This window comes from Neomonachus schauinslandi, chromosome 9 (assembly GCF_002201575.2).
Source record: "Neomonachus schauinslandi chromosome 9, ASM220157v2, whole genome shotgun sequence".
NCBI lineage: Eukaryota > Metazoa > Chordata > Mammalia > Carnivora > Phocidae > Neomonachus > Neomonachus schauinslandi.
The window spans coordinates 117,328,380-117,355,489 of NC_058411.1; the positions used below are offsets into that span (position 1 = coordinate 117,328,380).

At 41.1% G+C, this 27,110-nt stretch overlaps 1 protein-coding gene across 1 annotated transcript in view; it reads right to left on the bottom strand.

Moving 5' to 3' along the window:
* The window catches only part of GABRG3 (gamma-aminobutyric acid type A receptor subunit gamma3), a 756,122-nt gene that overhangs the window by 661,760 nt on the left and 67,252 nt on the right, over window positions 1-27,110 (bottom strand). The window contains exon 3 of the mRNA XM_044917764.1: window positions 16,557-16,624. Coding sequence (XP_044773699.1) covers window positions 16,557-16,624 — 68 coding nt within the window. The remainder of the gene's footprint in view (window positions 1-16,556; window positions 16,625-27,110) is intronic.

A 27,110-nucleotide genomic window follows, 5' to 3' on the forward strand; every position in this document is an offset into this window, starting at 1 on the left:
CCTTCCTTCCTTCCTTCCTTCCTTCCTTCCTTCCTTCCTTCCTTCCTCACTCTCTCTGGCCTCACTCTAATAAAACCAGCTGCCCTGCGGAGAGGTTGATGTGGCAAGAACTGAGAGAGGCTCTAGCAAAGGCCAGCAAGGAACTGAGACCCTGAGTCCAACAACCCTTGAAGAACCAAGTCCTGCAAACAGCCACATGAGTGAGGCCAGAAATTGATCCTTCCCCCAACTCCAGTCAAACCTTGACATGTCTGTAGGTCTGGCCTTATTTGCAGCCTGTGAGAGATCTTGGAGCAGAGATGCCAGCCAACTGTGCCTAGATTTCTGACCATATAAACTGTGAGACAAGAAATATGCCATTTTAAGTCACTGTTAGGATAATAGGTTATGCAGCAATAGGTAGCTACCCATAATTAACTGTATACTCCTGACCTGATGGAGAAATACATACTGATGGACAAATGCATATTTACATCCAAGCAACAGGGAAAAAAATGTGGTGTTTTTCTGAGTTGTAGAAAAATGAAGCAGCCCACCAAATTCAATTCAATCAACAATTCCTCCTGGGCTTTGCTGAAGAAAGCATTACTACAGAAGTGATAGATGTTGGAGTTGAGCTGAAAAGATGGAAATCATTTGTCTGGGCAAGGAGGAGCTTTCAGACAATGGAAGAAGCATATACAAGGTAATCAGTTTCAGATAGCGCAAAAGATAGTTACTGAGCATCTGCTAAGGGCCAGCCATTGAGCCCTGCAAATGTAAGACCCCACCCTTAAAGGCTTGTCACTAAGTACAGCACACAAACCTTCAGAGAGAAAGGCCAACAGTGATATCTGCTAAGTGTCTAACACACGTCTGTACCAGGCTTTGTGATCGCTCCAGAAAGAGTCTCCTGCCCAGCCTGGAATATGGCAGAAGACTGCCTGGGAGGAGAAGAACAGTAAGAGTTATACAGGCAAAGAGAAAGGCTGAGAGCATTCTTGGTGGAAGCAATGGCACCAGCCAAGGGACAAAGTCCCACGAATCTTGTGGAGAGCCTGACGTCCATGGCAAGGAGTTTGGAGCTGAGCCTGGAAGCACTGTTCACATTGAAAAAATGTGAACAAGCAGTCATGAGGAGTGGTCGGGAGCCCCCAGGCTGGGGAGCCTCCTGCAGTATCACAGCAGCACCACTTGGTGATGTGCCAGCAGGTAGAAGGGAAGGCAGGGAGCCAGGGATGGTACCCAGGGAAGGGGAGCCAGCTGTAATCACACAACCACATGAAAGAGCAATAAGGCTTCCTCAAAATCTTTTCAGCAGTGGGCTGGCCAGCTTACTTCGCACATTCTGGAGGATGCATAGGACATGGCAGCCATGTCCAGGAAGGAGAGAAAAGGAAGCAGCCAGAGTCCGAAGCAGCAGGAGGGAGCGGCAGCATTCTAGGTGAGGGATTTTCAGACAGGTTCCATGGACCCCAGAAGGCAGGTGGCTCCCTGAGGTGGTGGAAGGGTCCAAGTGGCATGGCTCCAGGCTCCCTCCTCCTACTCGCCTCAGAGAAGCTCCAACATCCACTCATTTTATATATTTTGATTCTGCGTAAGAATTTAGAAAATAGTGTGTGTGGCTGGGGAGGTTGTATAGCTACTCTGTTGAAATTCTCTAGTTCAGGTGAAAAATCAACAAATAATGAGGTCTCCTATCAACAGCGAGAGTGGGGATGCAGAGGGGATCCACCAGGGCAGTCCCGTGCATCAAGCTAGGCCACCAGGGTGCTGCATCCTCACACACAGGTCTGGTCTCCAAGAACCTCATTCACTGAGGTCAGTTTTGGCTCTCTGCCTCAGTTTCCTCTAAAGAAATCACACACCACAAAATAAGACCCAAAACAGGAGACCTGCCTTGCATGTAGAACAGGGCTGTTTTTGGAGGATATCACCCTTCCTTCATGGATATGAAGACCTATTTGAGGACTTCTTATACCACTTTATGAACCACGAGAGCTCTATCAGGGACTGCAGTGACCTAAGTCCTTGGACTAACAGCACTCTTCCTCTCACTGTGTCTTCCTATGGCTGCAGAGATAAGTTTAGAGTTCTGACTTCATGCTGGTAGCATCATCTGTGCAGCATACCTGGTGACAAGACATATTTGAAAAAGTAAAAGACACAAGGTCAAAAATGATTCTGACTTGGTCCATTCGTTTTGACTGGCTGGTTTTGCAAATGATTATGTCGCTAACAGTATGGAAACCAAGAAGCAGAAGTTTGGATTGGCAAGTAAGGGTGTTCAGTTAAGAATTTGCTGAGTGAGGAGTAGTTACCAGATAGCCATACAAGATCTAAGAAGAAGTCAGAAATCATGTCTACAGCTTAGGCTAAAAAAACCTCACAAGATGTTCAAATCATATAATTTTCCAAATAAGGAACACTGTGTACAGTGCATAGAGCATCTAATGTCTCTCTCTTCTGTGGCTTTTAGTCTGCCCAGCACTGCTAGACAGAGAGATTTTTAGCAAATATAGTCTACAGATGCTCCTTAAATACTGGATGCTGGAAGAGTTTTCACCCATCAGCGCACATGACAGAAAGGTCCACTCCTCGTAGAGAAGGGGTCTTGCTGGTCAATTTCATCAAAACAGAGTTATTCAGAGAAGACTGCACAATTCCAGAAGGAGGAAGAAAGGGAAATTGAATTCACAGGGTCACTTTTTTTTTAATCTCATGTAAATTCCTTTCAAAAGCTTAAACCTTAATTGCTTTCCTCATTCAAATGTCTTTCTTGAAATCTCTAACTTGTAACTTTGAAGCCAAAAGAAAAGAAAGGAAAACAGTATTTTACTGTTTTCTTTGATAATTCATTTTCATTTCCTTGCATAGCTCCAAGGATGAGTCTATATTTAGACTTCAATATTATGAAAGAGAAGGATGGGCAGATTAGAGTCTAGAAACAAAAGGTGAGTGATTGCAAATCATTGACACAATTAATTGTTGGTAGGAAATTTTAAGAGTTTTTTTTCAGTATTATAGAATTTCCCCTTTGTGTCATAGGCTCATGAAACTGTATGACATTTACTATAGAAGAGATCAAAAAGGGCACTTCATGCATGTTTCTTCTCCCCAACATTGCCCCCAGCACCTTGGTTTTCACTGGGCCCTTCGGTGACCTGGGAGCAGCCGGCTCTGTCCTCTGGGAGTGAAGGTACAACCTGCTTGCCTCCAAGGCCCAGCCATTTGCTTCATTCCAGTTCTGTCCTCTTGCAAGATTTCAGGCATTCTTGGGTGGACGAAGAAAGAGTGGGCAATGTGGTTTATGCAGACTGGAGTGTGTCTCAGGATCCTCCTAGCCCTAGGTTCCTGCCTGGCAGCCTAAGAGCAGTGAACTCAGCAAATGGTGGTGGATAAGCTGGACTCCCAACCTGCCTGGGACATGCACCTCGTCCTAACTGGCCCAGCTCTGCTCTGCTACCGTGAGCTGCGGGGCAACACCAAGTGCGGGGACATGCACAGTGGGGCAGCTGTAGGACCAAAGGAAAGACTTGGCCAAGTCAGCAAGGACATGAGAACCAAGGTGAACAATGTGAGGATGGCAGAAGCACAAAAGGGGATGAAAGTGTCTAAATAAGGAAGAACTTCCTAGAAAGATACAAGCAGAAGCAGATTCTCTTAGGTAAGTGGCTATGTAAGTGTAAGGGAGCTCCACAATGGGAGTTTCTCAGGACTAGTCTAGAGTAAGACACCCATATTTAAAAATAACGTCTCTTTAATTTCAAAGTTGAATTAATTCTTACTATTTATTACATCCTTTCCACTTGATTACTTTCTTACAACTGAATTTCACAAACCTGTACACATTTATTAATCCTCTTCTATGTGCACAGAACCCTGGAAAATGACAGCAAGAGACAAAAACAAAACAAAACAAAATAAAACCAGTTTCCAAGAACTGAACTCCTGGAGCAGTTAAAAATGTTAGGGGTCAGACATATATTCCCCTAGTAGGAATATGAAGAAGCATGTGCTGAGCACCACAATTGAGGATTTTTGTGTTTGCTTTTTTTTTTTTTACTGCAATAGTAGAAGCAAAAAAGGAATCCACTGAATGGCAGTGGTGAGGTGTCTTCAGAGTGTGGGAGCCTTGATGAGTGAATGTGATCTTTACGGAAAGAAAAACTGGACAGTCATTCCAGGAGAGGAACAGGATGAGCAGAGGCCTGAGCTAGGAAAGGGAAACTGGGGGTAATGCTGTTAGTTCAGCATGCCTAAAGCATCATGTTTCTGGGACTGCAGTGGGTAGTGAGGCTGAAAGAGGCTGGAGGGAAACTGTACAAGACCGACAGTGCTGGCTGGGGAGCCTTTATTCCACAGACACCTGGGACCCACACAAGGTGTTCCAACAGAGGAGCAGTGAACTGAGTCCCACCTCCAGGAAGACAGCTGGAGCACCTGTGTGAAGATGATGTGGGAGAGAAAGAATACTGTACACAGGAAAGCCAGTCAGGAAACTGAAGTAGCCCAGAGAAAACAGGTGGGAGCCTGAAGAGAGAGCAGAAGAGATCAAAGATACAAACAAAGAAAATAGTTCCTGGAGCAAAGTTCCAGGGAGCAGAAGGAGCGCCGTGAATGGGGGAGGGAAAAGGACAGGAGGTGGCTGAGGGAGCCCATGAAGAGCTCCTGCCACGGCTAGCCTGGACAGAACAATGGGCTGGGAGAAGAGAGGCCAGACAACAGCTGCTGGAGCCTGGATCTGTGTCGGGATGTGTAAAAGGCTGACAGCCCCCAAGCAAACAAGGTGTTCTCTGTTGTCACGTACAGTCCTGGAAGCACAAGGAGAAAGCATGGCATCTTCTCCAAAGGTCAGCCTCTCTTGCTCATCTCCTTACTCTTCACAAATGAGGAAGAGAACATATGCACACATTTTCCTCTTTCTCTGGACATTTCCTGCTCCCTTTGCACCAGTGATCTGCCCTTGGGAAGGCCAAGCTCCAAGCACTCCTGACTGTCCACACTGCACTGCTCACTTCCCCCACACCCTGATACTGGGGAGAGCATGGCGGTCGCTCCCAAGTGGGAAAGTTATCAACAGGTTTCATAAAGCTTCTACTGTCCAGGCCATTCTGCTAGCCCCACCACACAGGAAATGTCTGGGCCTGGGGAGTGGTAAGGCCTGGGTCTAGAATGTCACGACGGAGTGAAGCCCTGAGCACAGTGCTATGTTATTCATAATATTCCAGGTGGTTTCTGTAAACTTCAGGAAATTCCTGACTGCACAATGTAAGTTACTTCCATTGTAGCTGATTTGAAATGATATTTGTGGTTATTTCTATGAAACAAAAATTATCAGAACATCGGATGCTTTAGTGGGGAAATAACCCCTAGTCATAGCATTGTGACTTTCAGAAAAATGGTATTTAACTGACATGGTTTTGAATTGCAGCATTTTTTCCAAGAATCCAAATCATTCTAGTAGTTTAAACTGACTGAGTAGTACTGGAGAGAGCCACAGGCGGACACATTTCTTCCCATTTTCCCAACACGGGTGTTGTTGATTCTCCCCTTCCAACTGGTTCAGCGAGGCTAGGCACACACATACCCACCTAATATAGACCCATACCTGACCAGCACCATGGCAGGTACTGTAAGAGGCACAAGGATGAGCAAGCAGCCTACAACTCGGGGCCTCTGAAACCTAGATTCAAAGGATAAAGGTGTGACTTCCAGTCAACACCAGTATTTAGTGTTCTGTGCCTGGCATCATGCAGATGCTAGGGTTTGTTAGTGAACAAGATGCTAAAGGTCTTGCACTCCAGAATGCACATCCCTAAATGTTACCCCCACAATTCTGTTCTCAGAGTGCTTCTATCATTCATCCACACCACCCCACCCACCGAATGCAAGTCTGCTCTGAGTCCTGCATCTGTGCTAGTCAGGGGATGACAGACACACAAGTCCATGCCCTGGCGGACTTCTGAGTCTCATGGGAAAGAGCGATGTAAAACTAAGTGGTTATCACTTATGTGGAGGTGTCCTGGCCACAGCAATGATATGGGTGCCATAATATATGATGTTCATGTTGACCTTGGGATTCACAACCCCTGCAGATCTCACTCAAAGTGTGAAATGGGGCACACTGGCCATGAGGGGCTGACACCAGTGGGTGCCATCCTGGCGAGGCGGGGTGGGGGGTGGACTGCGATTCTCCCTTCTGTATAATCCCTCACGGCCATGGGTCATGTCCAGTGGCCCACACTGACACCCTCCTTGCCTACCTAGGAAGTCTCATTGCTGGTGAGCTGAAAAATGGTCACAGGTCCCAGCTATGGCTCTTGCAGAGCCAGTGAACAGCTTCGTTTCTCAGAATGGGAGATTTAGGAAGCACCATTCACACCTCTAGAACCAGCCTTGGCTTCAAGTCCTCCTTCTACTTACTCTCTGTGGGTGGGTCTTGTACTCTTCATTATTAAGTGGAACGATAATTCCTACTTCCTAGGACTGTCCTAGACCAGTAATATAATATGAAACACAACCTGGCTAGGGGAGTAGCTATACAAAGAGGGAAGCTACGCCTGCTTCCGCTGACCTGTCAGTCATCCCTGCTTGTGATGCTGAGTCCTGAGAAAGGGGTAAGGTAGTGGGGGAACTACAGCCTCCTTGAAGCAGCAAGTCAGTGTCACATGGAAAATGACAACCTCTTATAAATGACCAGAACCTGAAAAATATGGGATAGGCCCTGTCTTACCCTGCTAGGGCTGCCACAATGAAGTACCACAACCTGGGTGGCTCAAACAACAGAATGGGGCGTCTCACAGTTCTGGATGGTGGAAGCCCAAGATCAAGGTGGCATCAGGGTCGATTCCTTCACAGACCTGTGAAGGAGACCTTAATCCTGGCCTTTCTCCTAGCTGCTGGGGGCTTGCTGGCCATCTTTGGCATTCCTTGGCTTGTAGATCACTACCCTCATCTTCACATGGTGTTCTCCTTATGTGCATGCCTGTGTCCAAATTTTCTTTTTATAAGAACGCTAGTCTTGTTGGATAGGGCCCGCCCTACTCCAGTAACTAGTTACACTTACACGAACTCTGTTAGACTGTGAGTCACCCTGACTTCTCCCATTCTTTAATACCTACAAGAGGTCAATCATCATGTCTGGGAATTTACATTTCTCAAGTCCACACTCACCTCTATATCCTACCACCACTATTCAGGTTCAGGACTCACATATCTCACCCTAGACTTGCATAGCAATCCTCAGAGATCTCCCTACCTCAGTCTTGTTAGCCCCTACTGTCATCCTCCACAATCCTACAGGAAGGACTTCTCTGAAAGATACATGTGACCAACCACCCTTAGGAGCCAATAATTGTACCCTGCCACCTGTAGCAACACCTCAGCATAACACACCTGTCCTTCTAATCCCACCACAGGTACAAAATAAGGCCACAGCAAACTGAGTGCTATTTCCTGCCTCTAGGCAAGCTGGACCCACAAGAAGGCTTGTGGGCACTTAATCAAGGTAAGATGCAAGAGCTTCTTCAGATTCTTTAATAGTGAGTCCCAATTCAATGGCCCACCCTTTCAGAAAATGGTTTCTATATACAACAAAAAGAAGATGCTCTTCTCAGAGGTACATCATGGAGCCCATATTGTGAAGAATGACAGATATTAATTGTGAAATATGCAACAGAAATGGAAAAGTTCAAGATGAAAAAAATAAGAAGCTACTCATACATTTTAAGGAGTTTGTACGCAAGATCACCACTAACAAAGGACAGATGCTTTATTATCATTACAGATATTTCACTGTTCTTAAGTCACTGAAAAGTTCACATCCATTCACACAATGCACATGAATGCCCCATCTTACCAGGTAGTATCTCTAGTAACATTTTGTATAAAATGGTAAAAAGTTCCAAGACACAAGAGGACAAAGAAAATAAGACATACGGTATAAACTTAAAATGCATAGATTTTACATTTAAGATGTGCCTGTTAGGATAGCTCACACTGATTTCCTTTTTACTTCAAAGGGTGAGTGGTTGTTCTACCATCTTCCGGATGGATAGCCTTTGAGATGGAACATGAGGATTCTAAGCTTTAGCTCCATTAGCCATAGCTTGGGTGATGATATTAATATCCTCCATAGGTGTATTGTCAGGATTAATTTCTTGCAACAGTGGAAGTACTGGAAAAGTGTTAGCTAATATTACTAAAGAGAAGTTAGTCTATTAACTAATAAAATTGTAACCTAATAACATGGCAAAGTGTATGGTGTGAAGGATGTATATGTTTTCACACATAAAGATATACTAATGGGTATGTATGTGGAGAAACAGAGGGTGAAAATGATTTTTGTCCTTTTATTCATTTTACACATACTTATCAGGGCATCTGGACTGAATACTAGGGGAATCAAAAAGAGATGTGGGTGTTGGCTTCAGGACTCACAGTCAAGTGAGCACCTGCTACAGAATGAGGCTTGCTGGATCTCAGGTTGAAAAAGTCTTATTTATTTATTTATTTATTTATTTATTTATTTATTTATCTATCTATCTATTTATTTTTAATTATTACATTCAATTAGCCAGCATATCATACATCATTACTTTTTGATGTAGTGTTTAATGATTCATTAGTTCCATATAACACCCAGTGCTCATCACTACATGTACCCTCCTTAATATCCATCACCCAGTGACCCCATCCTCCCCACCCCCCTCCCTTCTATATCCCTCAGTTTGGTTCCCGGAGTCCAGAGTCTCTCATGATTTGTCTCCCTCTCTGATTTCTTCCCATTGAGTTTTCCCTCCCTTTCCCTGTGGTCCTCCACACTATTCCTTAGGTTCCACATATGAGTGAAACCATATGATAATTGTCTTTCTCTGCTTGACTTACTTCACTCAGCATAATCCCCTCCAGTTCCATCCATGTCGATACAAATGGTGGGTATTCATCCTTTCTCATGGCTAATATTCCTTTGTATATATGGTATATACAAGAGGCTAAGATTTCAGAGAAAACAAATGATGGGGAAGTGAGCCATACAATACTCATTTGCCCTCAATACATTTACTGACTAGACCTCATAGAAAAGTTAAAAAGCAGTCATAAAATGGCTTAGAAAGAAGAGCAGAATTGTCGGCTATTTTCTGGTGCCAAAAATATAAAAACTAGAGTTTAGAATCTTTTTGGAGGGGCCCTGGGAAGCATCCCAGGACCTCAGTTGGGACCCCTGGGGAGCTATGCCCTGGAGTAGGAGAGAAACAGAGCCCAACTGTGCCTTGGTAAGACTGAAGACCAGACCACACCCGCTGTGATGTCCAGACATGAGAGGGAACATCACCTGAAGCCTCCACAAGTTTCTGCACATAATCAAAATTATCAGGCACACCAGGAAATGGGGCCAATTATCAAAACAGGCAATAAAACTGGTGCCACGGATAGCCAGATCCTGCAGCTATCAGCCACATTTAATAATTAATGTGTTCAAGGAAATAGATTGCAAGATGGAGAATTTCACCAGAGAACTCACTTAGAAACAACCAAATTAAAATTTTAGAGTTGAAATTAAGAACTCAACAAATGGCTTTCAGAGATAACTGGACACAGATGAGGAGTGATGATTTGCTGAAAGGTAGGCTGGAAGCTTTTCCACTGACTGAAGCGTGGACCAAAGTGATGTCAAAAAGGCCACAAGCATACGGGACAAGTGGAATGTGGGGGAAACATTTAACATGCATGTGATTGGAGTATTAGAGAGTGAAGAGGGAGAAAGGATGGTGCGGAAGCCCGATTTTAAGAAATAATGGCCAACATTTTTAAAAAACTGATGAAAGGTATCAAAGTACAGATGCAAAACTGCTATGAACTGTGAGCATGATAAATGCAAAGAAAACCAAAACAAGGGCGCCTCCAGGGCACTGCAGCCCTCCTTTCCTTTGGACTTTCCTGAGCTTAGATGCCTTCAGAAAAGTTTTATGAAGCAATGGGCAACCTGTAGTAATAACAGATCTTTCTGTAATGGAATTTACCTTCCTCCCTTCTGGGCTTCCATGATTCCACATGGTCACCTGACTTCACCTCTTAAAACTTCAGCCAACAGCAAGAAGAGGTGGGATGAGGTTCACAGACGTCACAACAAGCGTCACGAGCCCACGTTTCCCCCCTTCCCCTCCTGGCTGCATGTCCTCCCACAGGTTTTATAATTTTAGGCCGTGGAGCATATTCTGGTGATGTGTGACCTGTCCTCAGGACCTGTACAGAGGCCCCCTTCATTTCTAGGTAACACGTCATCACAACCAGTTAGTATAGTCACATCATATTGACTCAATCACTATGTGTCTTGGATTTCCTCAGATGACTCAGTACCAGTTCTCTTAAAAATAAAGGCAAAGAAGCCAGGCTGAGAGGGCTACATTCTCTAGGATTCCAACTGTATGACTTTCTGGAAAAGGCAACCAATGGAGACAGTAAAAAGATCGGTAGTTGCTGGAGGTTAGAGCATGGGGATGAGCAGGTAGAGCACAGAGGATTGATAGTGCAGTGAAAATATTTTTATGTGATACAACAATGGTGGATACATGTCATCATACATTGGTGAAAACCCATAGAATGTACAACACCAAAAGTGAACCTTAATAAAAACTACAACGTCAGCTAATAATAATGTATCAATATTCTTTCATCAGTTGTAACAAATGTACCATACTAATGAGAGATGTTAATGATAGGAAAAGGTGTGTGTGTGTGTGTGTGTGTGTGTGTAGGTACATATGGGAACTCTCTGATTTCTGCCCAATTTTTGTAAATTTAAAATTATGCTACATTATGTGAGTCAGAGAATGACAAATACTGTATGATATTCTTATATGTGGAATCTAAAGAAATGGAAATCATAGAAACAGAGTAGAATCATGGCTGTCAGGGGCTGGGAGTGGGGGAAATGGGGAGATGTTGCTCAAATGGTACAAACCTGCAGCATCAAGATGAATAAGTTCTGGGAATCTAACATACAGCATGCTGATTATAGTTAATAATATTGTATTATATACTTGAAAGTTGCTAAGATCTTAAGAGTTCTCATCACAAAAAAGGGGGAGTAACTATGTTGGGTAATAGAGGTATTAACTAACCTTATTGCGGTAATCATTTTGCAGAGTACATATATCCAATTGTCAAGCTGTAAACCATAAACTTATACACTGTTATATGTCAATTCTATCTCAACAAACCTGAGAAAATATTTTTAAAGCTGCTCTAAAAAAATAAAGTCTATTAATTTTTTTTTAAAGAGGAAAACAATTCTAACATTACACTCACTCTGAGCCTTTATCATCTCAACTTCTAAATTAAAGCTGAAACTCCGTAAGTGCTGCAGCTGTATTTTGATACTGACTACAGAAGTGCAGTTGGTCATAGTTGGAACCATTGCTCCAGGATCTCCATCTTCAAGAGCTTCACATACTCATTACAAACACAGTATATGGAAAATAGCAGTATCTTCTCTACCATGACCTTGTGAAGATCAAAGGAGATGAGGTCGATACCACAGAGTAGGTATCAAAGCATTAGTTTTCTTTGTTCCTTTCCTAAAATGTTGCTTATGGTGATCACTCTCAAAAATAAATGTGCAATTCCTCCTGATCTTCAGATTCCCAGTCTTGAAATAAATGATGCACAATTTCTATTAAGAATTGTGCACATTTGGGCGCCTGGGTGGCTCAGTTGGTTAAGCGACTGCCTTCGGCTCAGGTCATGATCCTGGAGTCCCGGGATCGAGTCCCGCATCGGGCTCCCTGCTCGGCAGGGAGTCTGCTTCTCCCTCTGACCCTCCTCCCTCTCATGCTGTCTCTCATTCTCTCTGTCTCAAATAAATAAATAAAATCTTTAAAAAAAAAAAAAAAAAAAGAATTGTGCACATTTAGGGGCACCTGGGTGACTCAGTCAGTTAAGCATCTGCCTTCAGCTCAGGTCATGATCCCAGGGTCGTGGGATCAAGTCCTGCATAGGGCTCCCTGCTCATCAGGGAGTCTGCTTCTCCCTCTCCCTCTGCCACTACCCCCCTACTTGTGCTCTCTCTCTCTCTCAAATAAATAAAATTTTTAATAAAAAAAGAATTGTGCACATTTGGATATCCTGTAGTGACAAAGACAGAGAATGTGATTAAAGATGGTAAAAAAAGATTCTCCTCAACATGTGTGAACCATTTCTAATCTTCTCAGTAACTAGAAAAAGCATAAACAACTCCAGGATAAACAAGACAATGAGAATCAGTCTATTAAACAACAGACTGAAATGCAACTTCATTTTTATTTAGCAGAGAGAATATCTGAAACTAAATCTTCAGTATTAATAATATCAATAAAAGAAACAGAAAAGTGGGAGGGAGGAGAGGAAAAAGGAGTAGAAATAATTGTTTTCTCTCTTTCCTTGGTTGTTAAATGAATATTTGGTGGAAGCCATAATTTTATCAGGTTTTAGCATTACAGTCAAAACCCCAATAAAAATTTATATGTTAAATCCCACACACATCTCTAAATTGTACTTTTTTCCCCATAATAGATTCTTTAATTTGATTGCTTTGATCTCTCTCATATTCTTCTTTTTATTATTGCTGACTCAATTCCCAATACCACTTACACCATCAACCCTCTACTTTTAAATTCCTTTTACTTTTCATGAGGTCCACTTTGAAGCACTTTACATTCTTTTGAAACTGCACTGTTTGGTGTTAGAGTGGATGTATGTGATGATTTCAGCAATGTGAGAAGAACCCCTTTATCCTTTTGACTTCCAAGCAGAATTTCAAAGTTTGGACATTTTCAAGTTTGGAGCACAAAGGTTAGAAATACTCATCCTTCAAGAAGCAACTGACAAACAGGGTTTTTAGGGTAGTAAAACTATTCTGTATGATCCTATAATGGTGGATACATCTTCACACATTTGTCCAAATCCACCGATGTACACCACCAAGAGTGAACCCTGATGTAAACTAGGATATTTGACTGATAAAGAAGTCAATATAGGTTCACTGATTGTAACAAATGTACCACTCTGGTTGAGGGGAGGTGGTGTTCATATGGGGCAAGGCTGCGCATGTGTGAAGGCAGGGGTTATATGGAAAAATCTCTGTACCTTCCTCTAAATTTTGCTGTGAACCTAAAACTGCTCTAAAAAAAATAAGTCTTTTAAAAAAATAAACATATAAATTTTAAAAAAAGCAATTCAGAAGCTTTCGATTCATGAGCCTCTTGAAACATCCCTCAGGGCTATGAGATATTCCCCTTCGGGGACACTTGGCATTGAATCTATCTCTGCTCTGGCCCCCTGTAGCATGATGGTTTGTTTATGAATCTGGACTTGCTCCGCCCACTCATCTTTGTCTTAACCTGCACCCAGCACCATGCATGACACACAGTAGTCATATGTCAAATGTTTACTGAATGAACAAAGATGGAAATAGAGAAATTCACCCTAGAGAACATAGGAATTGAGTATCTAAATGTATCTGTGTATACCTAGATTGATCAATTGATCTATCTATCTATAAAACAAGCCTTTGCCTATCTATCTATCTATCTATCTATCTATCTAACCTTTGCCTACCCTTTATGCTTTGCTTAGCTGACATATGTTAGTAGTACATTAATATTCCTCTTGGAAGCAGAGGGACAGTCTAGACAACTCTAGCTCTGCTGAGAACGGTCTATAAACATGTCACTATTTCCAGAGCAATGCATTTCCTATCGTTCAGCTTGCCCACTGTTGTCTAGACACTTGCTTCACTTTCACCAATAAAAGGCAACCAACATTTATTGGCCTCCCCTTTCACTGCAGTAGATAACTTGTAGAAAGAAAGAAAAACTGGACCAAATGAATTTTCAAGATATTCAAGCTATTTTTTCAAAGGGAGGTTAACTGGAAAAGCTTTCTACTCAATCTCACTTATTAAAAATCTAACAGCAGTATTTTGGTGTGTCTGCCACAGAACATATATGGTTTTGAAGCTCATGTATTTTTCGCAGGTCTTACGACCTTACCATTTAAGATCATTCGTCTTGGGCGCCTGGGTGGCTCAGTTGGTTAAGCGACTGCCTTCGGCTCAGGTCATGATCCTGGAGTCCCGGGATCGAGTCCCACATCGGGCTCCCTGCTCGGCGGGGAGTCTGTTTCTCCCTCTGACCCTCCTCCCTCTCATGCTCTCTGTCTCTCATTCTCTCTCACTCAAATAAATAAATAAAATCTTTAAAAAAAAAAAAAAAAAAAAGATCATTCGTCTTGATGAAGGGATCAGAGTAAATTATTTTAAATAATAATTTTCCTTTTTTTATGATTATGTTATGTTAATCACCATACATCTCATCATTAGTTTTTGATGTAGTGTTCCATGATTCATTGTTTGTGCATAACACCCAGTGCTCCATGCAGAACGTGCCCTCTTTAATACCCATCACCAGACTAACCCATCCTCCCACCCCCCTCCCCTCTAGAACCCTCAGTTTGTTTTTCAGAGTCCATCATCTCTCATGGTTCATCTCCCCCTCCGATTCCACCCCCCTTCATTCTTCCCCTCCTGCTATCTTCTTCTTTTTTTTTTCACTGTCAGTTCTATGCCATGTAATTGCTTGCTCTCTCTCTCTCTTTAAAATGGAGGAAGGGGTCTGACTAGAGATCTTTGCTGGATTCAGACCAATTTTACGAAATTTGACCCATACATATCTTAGATGGAAGTGGGTCTGCACACTTCCCAAATGCCAAGGTCTGCCTAAGGATGAAGCCCAACTCTTCATAAAGGCTTCAGGGCCTCAGTCCCAGGCAGGTCCAAGGTGCTGTCTAGCCACACCCCATTCCCTTGGCTTTTCAAACAGCACATTAGCCCCCATTCCCTCCATCAGGTCACATACCTGTGTTCCTGACTGCTACTGAGGACTTCCCCATGCTGACCCACTTGGCAAACACCTGTCTACCAATCAAGTTTCAGATTGAGACCTCATCAGAGAAATCCACTCCAAATGTTACCAGCTTTCCCAAGAGGGGACTTGCCCATTAGCAGAGTCCTTATCACTCTGTGGGTGATTGTCACTTACTTAGCCTCCTCCTGTGAAGCCTATGACTTCCAGGCAGAAATTTCTATCAATTCCAATAGCAAAACTTAATCCTGGGCACTGAGTAGATATCAAAGCTATAGGAGTTCATGAAAATCCCTAAGATATATAAATGCAAGCACCTGTTTCTAAAATAATTTTGTAACTATATCTCTATGGAGGCACTTCTTTTTTAGTGTTAGATATAAATTGGTGTTAGACATAGGGGTGATGAATAATGTGGAACTGATGTAAGAAAATAAAACTCCAGAATAAGAAACAAATGAACTAAGAAGTGATGATAGTCTTTACGCAGTCAACTGAATAATTATATATCAAGGAAAGGGAATATTACATTTATAATTTACATTTTACAATCAGCAGCACATAGGCTGTGTGAACTGAATTCTCTTTTATTCATTTCACTTCTTTGCCAGTGCCCCATCCCCAATTTATGGATAACATGGTTTTTTTTAAGTGAGTCACCCATAAATATAATTTTACCCCTACATAGAAAACTTTATATCATCAGAGAAAAATAAACACTTTTAATATCTGGCAATGAAAAGAACTGATTTTGCTACTAATTCTGGAGGGATTATTTCTATCCACAGAACATTGCAATGAAAAGACAGCATCTAAGTCAGCATTTTGGCAATTCCCCACCCTCAGCCTCACCTCCCCCAAATCCAGGAGCCAGTGTGTAGCAGTAAAATACAAAGAAGTTCCCCAGCATACAAGAGTTCCTGCCATCACTGGGTCCACAAATGCCAGTGTGTGTTCTTGGAACCCTGCATACTCCTCTCAGGGAGCCGCATCACGGCCTGCAGCACCTCCTGGGACACTTTTATGCTAATGTATTCCAGCATTCCAACACTTTCCTCATAGCTAAGCACTTTTTACAGGGAAGGCCTTCTTTCACATTGCAGTTACTTCTGGAGCTCATTTTGCTTCTAAATCTGTGAAAATACCCTACTCAGGAAAATCATATACTTGATGCCATACTTTCTCTTGCCAAAAATAAATAAATAAATAAAAATAAGGCAGCTTATTTACCCCCAGAGTTCAAACTGAAGAGCAAAGTATAAACTGGGGATCCTTTCCTAAGAAACACTAAAGGCAGCTCTTTGGGATCTTGAAAAACTGAACCAAAAGTTAAAAAGCTGTCATTTATATTTATCCTTAATATTAATATAGCCAATGACTGCATAATTGCAAATAATCTCATCCGAAAATCTATGTGCATTAAATATGTGTGTGGAGAAGGTGTGGATGAGATGCCTTTTAAACACTAGAGCCATGTCTCACTACTAGGGTCACAAACTCCACTCCGTGATTTTTTAAAATCATTTTCAATATTTAAACTACCAATCAATGCTACAGATTTAAGAAGTCCATTGTGAGTTTTAACCTGCATGATAAATCTTGAACAGAAACTCATGACAAGAATGTAAGTAAGAACTGATATAAAGGTCTTCAAATCAGAAAAGAGCTTCTTACCATGTTTATTGATGACACAGGACCAATGCTGTTAACATAGATGTCAACGTCAATTACAGTCGGTTTTACTGTGGAGAAAAATACACGTGTGTTAACACTTTGTGCCAGAGAGACTGAGGAAAGCGGTATTCAGCTTCATTTGACTCATGCACTAACACCTCATGGGTATGTGAAAAAGGGGTGGATTTTTTTTTTTTTTTTGGATTTGCCTTGTAGTTGCAATTCAAACCCTGCCTCTCTTCCTTTTTTAAAATTCTCAAAGGATTAGAGATTCTTACTGGTATTTAACAAATTCTTGGAAAACAGGACATTTATACATTGCAAGTTGCCAGGAATAGATGACTGTAAAGATATCCTGCAATATTTGTTAAGCTGATTATATGGCAAAGAAAATATAAGACGATAAATGCTAAATGGTAAAAGACACTGCATAAGCAACTTAATGTCAATGTTTTCTATAAAACCAAACCCCCAGTGATGAGTAATATCAGAGACAGATCCAGTCCCCTATCCATCACCTGACTTCTTAATTGTTCTAAAGCAAAGTGACTCAAAGCAAAGATTGGAGAGCGTATGCATCAGAGAAGAATAAGAAATACTGATTATTGTTATTGGAAAACCTAAAGACACATACACGTATCACAGATCTAAATTCCTATAATTAAAAAATAAATAACACTTTAGTAAGTCAAGGAATTACAATTTCAACTACAAAGGCATAAAATGTATAGACGAGAGATTGTAATCCAACATTGTGCATCAGAGGTAAAATTGGCTCATTTCCCCTTAAAGAAAACCAATAATGAGATTGCAGAGCCAGCCAACCTCTGAGTCAGGGGTTCATGCCCTCTGAAAAGAAGAAGGTTCTCTTCTCTGCACTTAGCAACTGATAAAAGGAATGACAGCACCAATTTCAGAATATTTCTTCCCCAGAGGAACAGGAGAAAGACTCTGAACCTTTGCATATGAAACAAATCATTTCAGATACAAGAGTGTTTGTATCTGCAATTATTTCGATAAGCTTCCTTCAGTTTTGCTAAATAACCAGTCATTCACAAATGGACTTCCGCACTCTACTTTCAGAACTATGAGCGGTACTTCTGAGCTCATAGACTCATTAAATTGCATACCCAGCAGTCTGTTGCCCGAGCCACATTTTCCAGACCTCCATGTAAATGAAAACAATGATTATGAATTTGAGCCAACCACTCTAACATCTGTCAGGACAACCAAGTCATATTGACTTCAAAGAGCTGTTGGCATTTTGGAAAACACCCCAACACAATTCTATGTATTATGTATATAGCGCTTACATTTCCTAAAAGGACTATTCTTCATTTTAGACAGATTTGTTAACTACTATAAATAGTAAGTAGCATCTTTCTTCAACTTCAATGGATTCAGCAAGTTTTCTGTCTCGACACCATATAACCTTTGGTGATGTCATTCAAAAGCCTGTGTTAAGTCAGTCAATTGAGAACCTACTTTTTTGCAAGAGACTTTTCTGGTTATTTTATGCTATTAGAGTTTAGGCTTCCAGAGCTCTTACTCTCATTAAATTAAAAAAGACCTACAGAAATAAAACCTTAACAACTTGAAGTGGGAAGTGCCAAATGAGTATTAACTGCAATAGTGCAATAAAGGTTTTAAGGGATAACAGTTTGGAATAAATACACACACACACACACACACACACCAGATGCACACACCCCTGCACACAAAACCAAGGGGAAATTAACTGTTTTAAGCAAATGCTCTTTTAAGAAGCATCATGCTAAAGTAAAAGGATCTTTTAAGAAAGTGGCTCTGACAGGGGCACCCAGGAAAGAGACTGGCCACAGGTGGCTCATGGTTTGTAATTCAAAGACTCAACATTAGGCCCTGACAAATGATCTTTGACAAGGGAGCCCAGACCATTCAAATGTGAAAGAACAGTCTCTTCAACAAATAGTGTTGGTTAGACTGGATATCCACACGCAAAAGAATGATATTATACCCTTACCTTCACTACATGCAAAAATTAACTTAAAATGGATCAAAGACCGAAAGGTAAAACCAGAAACTACAAAACTCTTAAAAGAAAGCATGGGGGAAAACTTCATGACACTAGAGTTGACAATGATTTCTTGGATATGAACACCAAAAGCACAGGCAACAAAAAATAAATAAATAAATTAGACTGTATCAAAATTAAAAACTTCTGTGTATCAGACACAGGCAACAGAGTGGAAAGGCAACCCACAGAATGAGAGAGAACATTTGCAAATCACATATCTGATACGTGGTTAATCCACAACAGAGAAAGAACTCCTGCAACTCAACAATAAATAAGCAAAAAAAAAACCACCTGATTTAAAAATGGACAAAGGACTTAGACATTTTTTCAAAGATATACAAATGACCATTAAGCACATGAAAAGATGCTCAACAGCACCAGTCATTAGGCAAGTGCAAATCAAAACCACAATGAGATACCACTTCACCTCCATTATGATACCACTTCACTTCCATGAAAAACAACAAAACAGAAAATAACGAGTGGTGGCAAGGATGTGGAGAAACTGAAACTCTTGTGCATGGTAGGAATGTAAAATGATACAGCCACTGTGGAAAACAGTATGGCACTTCTTCAAAAAAAATTAAGCACAGAATTACATGACCCACTTCTGGGGATAGACCCAAAGGAATTATAACCAGACATATATTTGTACACCCATATTCATAGCACCATTATGCACAAAAGCCAACAGGTAGAAGCAACCCAGTGCCCATAGAGGGAGAAATGGATAAACCAAATGTAGCGTATTTATATGGAATATCATTCAGATTTAAAAAGGATGGAGATTCTGACTGTTTTGTATTCTTTTATGTGATGGTCAGTCACATGTAGCCACAAGAGAAAAGGCTCAGAATAACAAGGTTTATTATATTCACAAGTCCTAGAGACAGGAGATATGACTTGCAGGCCCACATGAGAAAGACACCAGAGTGGGCAGGAGGCAGAAACCAGGGCAAGGTAGAGGGAGAAGGCACTTAATCCATGATCATAAATGAGGTTTCCATGGGAGAGACACAGCAAGGCAGGATAAACAACTAACATTGGCTACTTTGAATAATTCCAGTGGTCTCTAGCGGTCCTGGGATGATAAAGGCAGAAGAATATTGCTTCCTGTAGTGTAAGGGCCAAAGAGAGCGACTACAGCTCTGGACTGGTTTGCCTGCCTATCAAAGGTATACTCCTGGCTAGGCCCTTTGCTATCTCTAAGAATTGGCTAGCCCCAGAGGAGCAGTCTGCCCTCAGTCAAAAGGGTTTTTAAAATATCAAAACGTCATAATATTCAAATTATAAATATGAAATGTAAAATTAAAATATCCATGTGTGTTTATGTATACGTATACATATTACAACATGGATGAACCTTGAGGATATCATAATAAGTGAAATATGTCAGTCAAAAAAGACACACACTTTGTAAGTCGACCTCTATGAGGTACTTGGAGTAGTAAAATTCACAGAGAGAGAAAGTAGAATGGTGGTTGCCAAGGGCTGAGGGAGGGAGGAGTGAGGAGTTAGTGTTTAATGGGTGCAGAATTCAGCCCTGCAAGATGAAAAGAGTTCTGGAGATGGGTGGTGGGTGGTGATGGTTGCAAACAATGTGAATGCATACAATAGCACTGAACTGTACACTTAAAAGTGGCCAAGATAGTAAATTTTATGTTATGTATATCTTACCACAATAAAAAAAGATTAAGCTCTGGATAGTTGGAAGAAAGATGAAGAGTTACACAGAGGTAAAGAAGCTAGAAATGGGGAGAGAGGCGGGGAGGGGATGTGATTTTCTGAGTGAAAGGAGGCAGATTCAATTGAAAAAGAGTATAAAATAGGGCTGATGATACTGGGTCCCATACATGTCGCACAAAAATGTATTCACTTTTCAATTCTTCATTTGAATTCTATCTTGCCTATTTGGATGTCATTATTTCCTTTAAGTTTGGAATGAATATGTCTGAGAAGAATCACAAACTCATAAACTGTGCAGCATAAAGGAATGTGGCAAAGATGCACTGGGTCAGCTGTGACAGGCATCAACCACATTCATTCCCTTCAAAGATATGTGGCCCAAAGGGCAGTAATGTAGACTGTACTTCTACTTGCCTCTGTCATAAAACCAATGCACATACCTGCTTGGTTAGTTTTCCCCACTCAACCAGGGGCTTCTTCATCTTAGAACAAGCATCCTAGAATTATCAGTCAGGAGCTGAGGAGATGACCCAGATGCACAGACAAGAAATGGCACCTGTCAGAGTGACCTTGTTGGGGGAAGAGTGTAGGTCTTGGGTGGGTCTGTCTACTGATGAACCTAAGGGCACATGGCTGAATTTTGCTACTTAAAGCCTGGAGGTTAACAAATTCTTTGTCTTGTTTACTGTAGACACAAAAGAAACCCTGTTATGATAAAAAGTAAATAAATTGTTTCGATGCAAGAAAGTCTATTGTTCTTTATGTTTGACATCCAAAACCACATCTAATATAATACAAGATTCCTATTAGACAAATTCAGCCCCTCTTGTGAAAAGAAAAATAAATCAAATTTCATTTCCAAAACTCCCAACAAGCATCTGTTAAGGGGCCCCACTGATGTATCATAAATGTTACTTCCTAGCAGGTGTCTAAAATGCCAAACCTGAATAAAACAGGTAATAAAAACATTTCTGTATAATCTGCCACCAGCTTACTGCTTTCCAGTTACATATAAATCTTAACAAACATCTTTCATTTTTCTGCCAAATTTGGTGGTTACTCTTCTGGCCCTGGGCTCCCGGGGTGAGCATCAATGTCATCCAATTTGGTGGTTACTGTTCTGGCCCTGGTCCCCGGTGGTGGGAGGGGGGAGAACCAATGTCATCCAATGAATCAAATATGTCATTGTGCCTCAAAATAAGGTCAGCTCTGAGCTTCTCTTATAGCAAGATAAGGGGCAGACTGGCTGATCAGATTCCACATCTTCTAATTTTCCTAAGATTAAATGGAAAGGTGTATTGAGCTGGCTTCTCAAAACCCCCAGAAGTTCCTCTCCTTTGGGGGGCAGAGGAGAAAGAGAGAGCGTGAGCTGGGGGAAGAAGTGGTAGGGAGAAACAGAAGGAAAGGGAGAGAGAATCTTAAGCAGGTCCATGTCCATCATGGGCAAGATGCAGGGTTGGATCTCACAATCCTGAAATCATAACCTGAGCCAAGATCAAGATTTGGACGCTTAACCGACTGAGCCACCCAGGCACCCCATTTCTCCCTAAAACCACAGAATTAGGATAGCATATTTTACTTTAGAAAAATTGATGGAGAAAATTAAAAAGACAGTAGAAAACAGAGGAGTTATGTTTGGTGCAATGTGGACTCATGGGACTCTGGGTAAGTCAGTGTCAATTCCTCTGGAGGCAGAAGAGCAGGAATCCATCCCAGAAGGAATGAGGTTGAAGATTTACACAAAATTCCCAGCATGTTGAAGTGGCAGGCCTCAGAAACCACAAGGACCCATACTAATAGTCATTTGGTTTTTCTCAAGTCATTTGATTAATATCTTTTACAAAAGATAGTCTCATACAAATTTTGAATAAGTACCTGGGGTCTGTTAGGAAAAATTATTTTACATGTAGTAACTGAGAGAAAAAGATGTATAGTCTTTCTCTGAATCTCCATATTGTTAGGTCACTTGCTACTTTTATGTCATGAACATCCCTTAACATTCCCAATGAGGACGAGCCCTTGGAGAGAGGGGTCTACAGGTGACTCAGTTTCACCCCTTCCCACAGCATCTGCCACAGTTCCTGGCACACAGTAGGTACTCATTGATTACTGGATAACTATGGTTCCTGAAAATTGTGGTTTTATTATATTTAAATGGATTTTACATGTTAAATGTTCACATGAGATTGCAAACTGCAACAGGAAGAATAATTTTTAAATGTCCCCTGGAACCTGATGATAACCACAGATTGACACAAGTAGTTAAGTAGTCAAGACCAATAGTCAAGAGCTGATAAAAGATTGTCCAAGACAAGGATACTCCTGGAAATAGGCATCTGTTACAATGGAAATTACATTAACTCCCTGGGAGGAAAAAAGGCTGAATGGCATTGGGAAAGCAAATGAAACCATTTATATTCATTCATAAACAAGCAAGAAACAGGCAATGACAGAAACACAGATTAGAATAGATGGGATATAGGGCCAATAAGAGTTGACAGGGACAGAAAATGCAGAGTAAGGGAAAGTTCCAGGTGATTATAGCTCTCCACAAAAGGCAATCCTTCATGAGCTGGTCCCAGATTGGCAGCAAGAGGGAGGAGGAATGGCGACCCCAAAGGACACTGAGCAAATGTGCTAAGTGACACAACACAGGCAGGAGAGCCTGCTGCCTGGCTGTCGGAGTGGCCCTGCCATTTACCAGTTCTGTAATCCTGAAAAGTGTCTTAACATCTCTGTGCCTCAATCCCACTATGTGCAAGATAAGCTGATAATAGAACCTAAATCATGGTGGGGGCTCAGATGGTGGTTAGTTGTGAAGTAAGTAGTAGGTGCTCAGTAAATGTTTGCTATGGCTGCTGGGGCCTCTGGAGTTATGTACAGAAAAGAATGCCATAATCTTGCATTGGTTGCCTTTCCACTAATATTTATGTCTAAAAGTCACTCTGGTCACTTAAATTCCATTTTATCATGAGAAGTTTAAATATACTGACAGAAATATTCGAATATCAGCAAATGAATTTAAAAAAGAGAGAGAAATAAATAATACAACTCATGCTCATGAGAGTTGAACAGTAGGGCTCTTCCTGTAGCTGATAACCTCCTTTCTAATCTTTGCTGCCTTTGGGGAAAAAGTAGGGACTCATCTGCTCTGGGCCCCTCCAATTTATTGCCCCCTTCCTTTACCTGAAATAAGAGTACACTGGGGAAGATGATGCATTAGGTTGACTGACTCCCCACTCCATTGCCGACTTCCATTTAAGTTTTGCCTCCCCTCCTGTTGATGCCCATAGACAAAAGTATTAATATATATTAAATTGCACTGTAATAAGCATTTGCATCTAATCAATATATAATATTTCATTCCCATTTGAAAGATGGGCTGTTAAAAACATGGTTGAGGAGGTGACTTATCCAGGATTCTACAGCCTCACTGGAACAAAATCTCAGGGTTCCACTCACAACTTCCCAGAGGCTTAACTTTGGTAATGAGGCTTAAAGGAATTCTGGATAACAATGACTTCATTGGGGGGGGGCACCTGGGTGACTCAGTTGGTTAAGCCTCTGCCTTTGGCTCAGGTCATGATCCCAGGGTCCTGGGATTGAGCCCTCTAGGGCTCCCTGCTCAGCGGGGAGCCTGCTTCTCCCTCTCCCTCTGCCTCTCTCCCTGTTTGTGCTCTCTCCCTCTCTCTCTCAAATAAACAAATAAAATCTTTTAAAAAATGACTTCAGTTTATCACCACCACCATCATCATCATCATCACAAATAATCTTTCCAGGCTCTTCTTAAAATGCAAATACTGCCTCTGAGGTTTACATTAAGTCCATCAATACCATCTCAGTAGAGATGTGTTTTCAAATGCTTTTCTCTAGCTAGGAGAATACTAGGTTATGGGGGGATGGGTGAAGGGATTTGGGGAAAAGAGGTACACAGAATGGGCAACCTTGGTTAGTATCACAGTTTTGTCGAAACCCTAAGTCCATGCAGAAATGTTTGACACAGGTTAGTACCGGAGCATTGAGAGCACTATTGTGGATCCCATTTCAGCTCTGTTAGGGTTCCTACTTGGTCAGTTAACTTGGTTCTGGCATTCCCTTATGAGGTTTACAGCTAATCCCACCTCCACTAATCCCAGAACTATAGATGCCAACTCCAAAGCCTTACTTCTTTCCCAATCTTTCTTTAAGTATGTGATCTCAAGTGGGCGAACAAGAGTTAAAAGATAAAGATACACAGGTCATTACCTCAGACCTGGGTCACACCTGATAAGTAATATGAAAGAAGGCAAACAGTGAGATTCTGCTTTTGTATGCACTTGGATAAAAATGTATTACTGAGGTAGACAGCCTGAGAATTCATATTCTCAAAAGAATGAAAAGAGCACTAGTGCTAAAGTTCAGAACCACAACTTCAGAACTCCAGTGGGTATATAAATTTCTACCTCTTAAAAGAGTTTGGTGATAAGAAGATAAAGGAATTTAGAAAGGCATCCACAAAGTCTAATAATCTTATAAATTCAACTCTGAAGTAGCCACACGACCTTGTGAAAATAATTTAAATTCTCTGGCGCTCATTTTCTACATCTGTAAACTGAGTGTTTAAAGTAAGTTTTCCTCCAAGCATGAATATAATTGGCTATTAACAGGAAAGATACATTTTAACAATGTTCTTCATGAAAGCACCTTGTCCTTTCTACTACCTGACTGGGAATATCAAACTGTATTCACCAAAAGAATTTTTAGTCCATAGCAGATATGAAAAATGAATGCATTACATCTTTAAACAATAAGAAGATTGAGAATGGTATGAGAGGCCTGGTATGTGACAGATCTTACTGTACTTTAAAATGCATAACAGGGTAATACCAGCAAGATGGTTGAATAGGAAGCCCCAGATCCTCCTATCCCCACAAAGAACCTAACTTACTAACTGCCTCTGTGAGAAATCCAGAAGCCAGTTAAGAGGTCCCTGCACCCCCGCTGAATTTGAAGCCAGCCGCATGGAAGCCCAGCAGGAAAATTCATGACACACACTCACCAGGGCCTCTCCCCCTAACACTGAAGGAAAATATCAAGACAAAGCTCCCATTTCCCAACTTCACCCTGGGGAGGGAAAAAAAGGGTGGAACATACATTCAACATTTTGACTATTGGGAGAACTGCCCCAGGGGCTATTTTCTGTCTTGCCTGAATTTAAGCACTGACAGGAAGTGGGCACCAGGTTGGGGACTACTGAGAACAAGAGCCATCAATATGGTGTGGTCGATCAGCAAAATCTGCGGTACCCCACAAAGACATTAAGAAGAGCTCCAGTCTAGCTTGCTACAGCACTGGAGAGGCCTCAGTACCTCAGACACCAGGGGGAGCTCCAGAGTAGTACTGGCAAACCTCTTCAATTCTGTTACAAGAAAAAGCCCAAGAAGAATGCATCCTCAGGCAAAGTTTGAGAAGTTGCCAGAATTCCTAGGCAGGAAGATTGGTGAAAACTTCCCTGTATGAAACCAGACCACAAAGACTGGGAGAAGTGATTGATTTTTCAAATGCCTACATCCACAGAAGATAACAAGAGAAACAGGGTTCAATCAAACAAACATATTAAATCCCCAGGAAATGAAACAGAAATATATTAATTACCAGACAAAGAATTCAAAATAACCACCATAAGGATGTTCAATGAATGAAAAGAGAGCACAGATAGACAACTAAATGAAATAAAGAAAATGATACATGAGCAAAGTGAGAATATCAAAGATACAGAAATCATGAAGAAAAAACAAACAGAAATTTTGGGGCTGAAAATTATAATAACTGAATTGAAAAAATTCACTTGAGGGACACAGGAACAGACTGGACCAAGCAGAAGAAAGAATCAGTAATCTCAAAGATAGGACATTCAAAATTACCAAACTGGAGGAACAAAAAAGAAAAAAGAATGAAAAAAAGTGAAGATAGCCTAAGGAATTTATGAGATACCTTCAAGCAGAACAACATATGCACATGGGAGTTCCAGAAGGAAAGGAAACAAAGAAAAGTACAGAGCCTATTTGAAGAAATTATGGTAAAAAATGTCCTAATTTGGAGGAGATAAACGGACATACAAATTCAAGAAGCTCAAGAAACTCCAAGTAGGATAATCTTAAGAGATCTACACAGAGACACATCATAATCAAACTCAAAAATCACAGAGAAAGAATCTTGAAAACAGAAAAGTGACTCATCACATATAAGGGAGCTCCTATTAGATCATCATTGGATTTCTCAGGATAAACTTTCATGGCTCTATGGTAATGGGATGATATAATCAAAGTGCTGAACGATAAAACTAACAACCAAGAATACTATGTCTGGCCAAACTGTCTTTCAAAAATGAAGGAGAAATTAAGACTTTTCCAGCTAAACAAAAGCTGAGGAAGTTCATTACCACTAGATCTGCCCTACAAGAAATACTGAAGGCAAGTTGAAGCACAGAGATAATAAATAGAAACACAAAACTATAAAAAAATATAAAATTACCTGGTAAAAATATATAAATAAATATATAATCCTGTAGTACTGTAATGTACATACATAAATCCTTTTAAATAAATAGAGAATTTTTTTTAAAAAGCATAGAAAGTAACTACAAATCTATGTTAATGAATACACTAGATGAAAATAAGTAATTTGGGGTGGGAGGAGCAAGATGGTGGAGTAGTAGGAGACCGAAATTTCATCTGGTCCCAGGAACTCAGCTAGATAGGGATCAAACCATTCTGAACACCTACAAACTCAATAGGAGATCGAAGAAAAGAATAGCAACAACTCTCAGAACA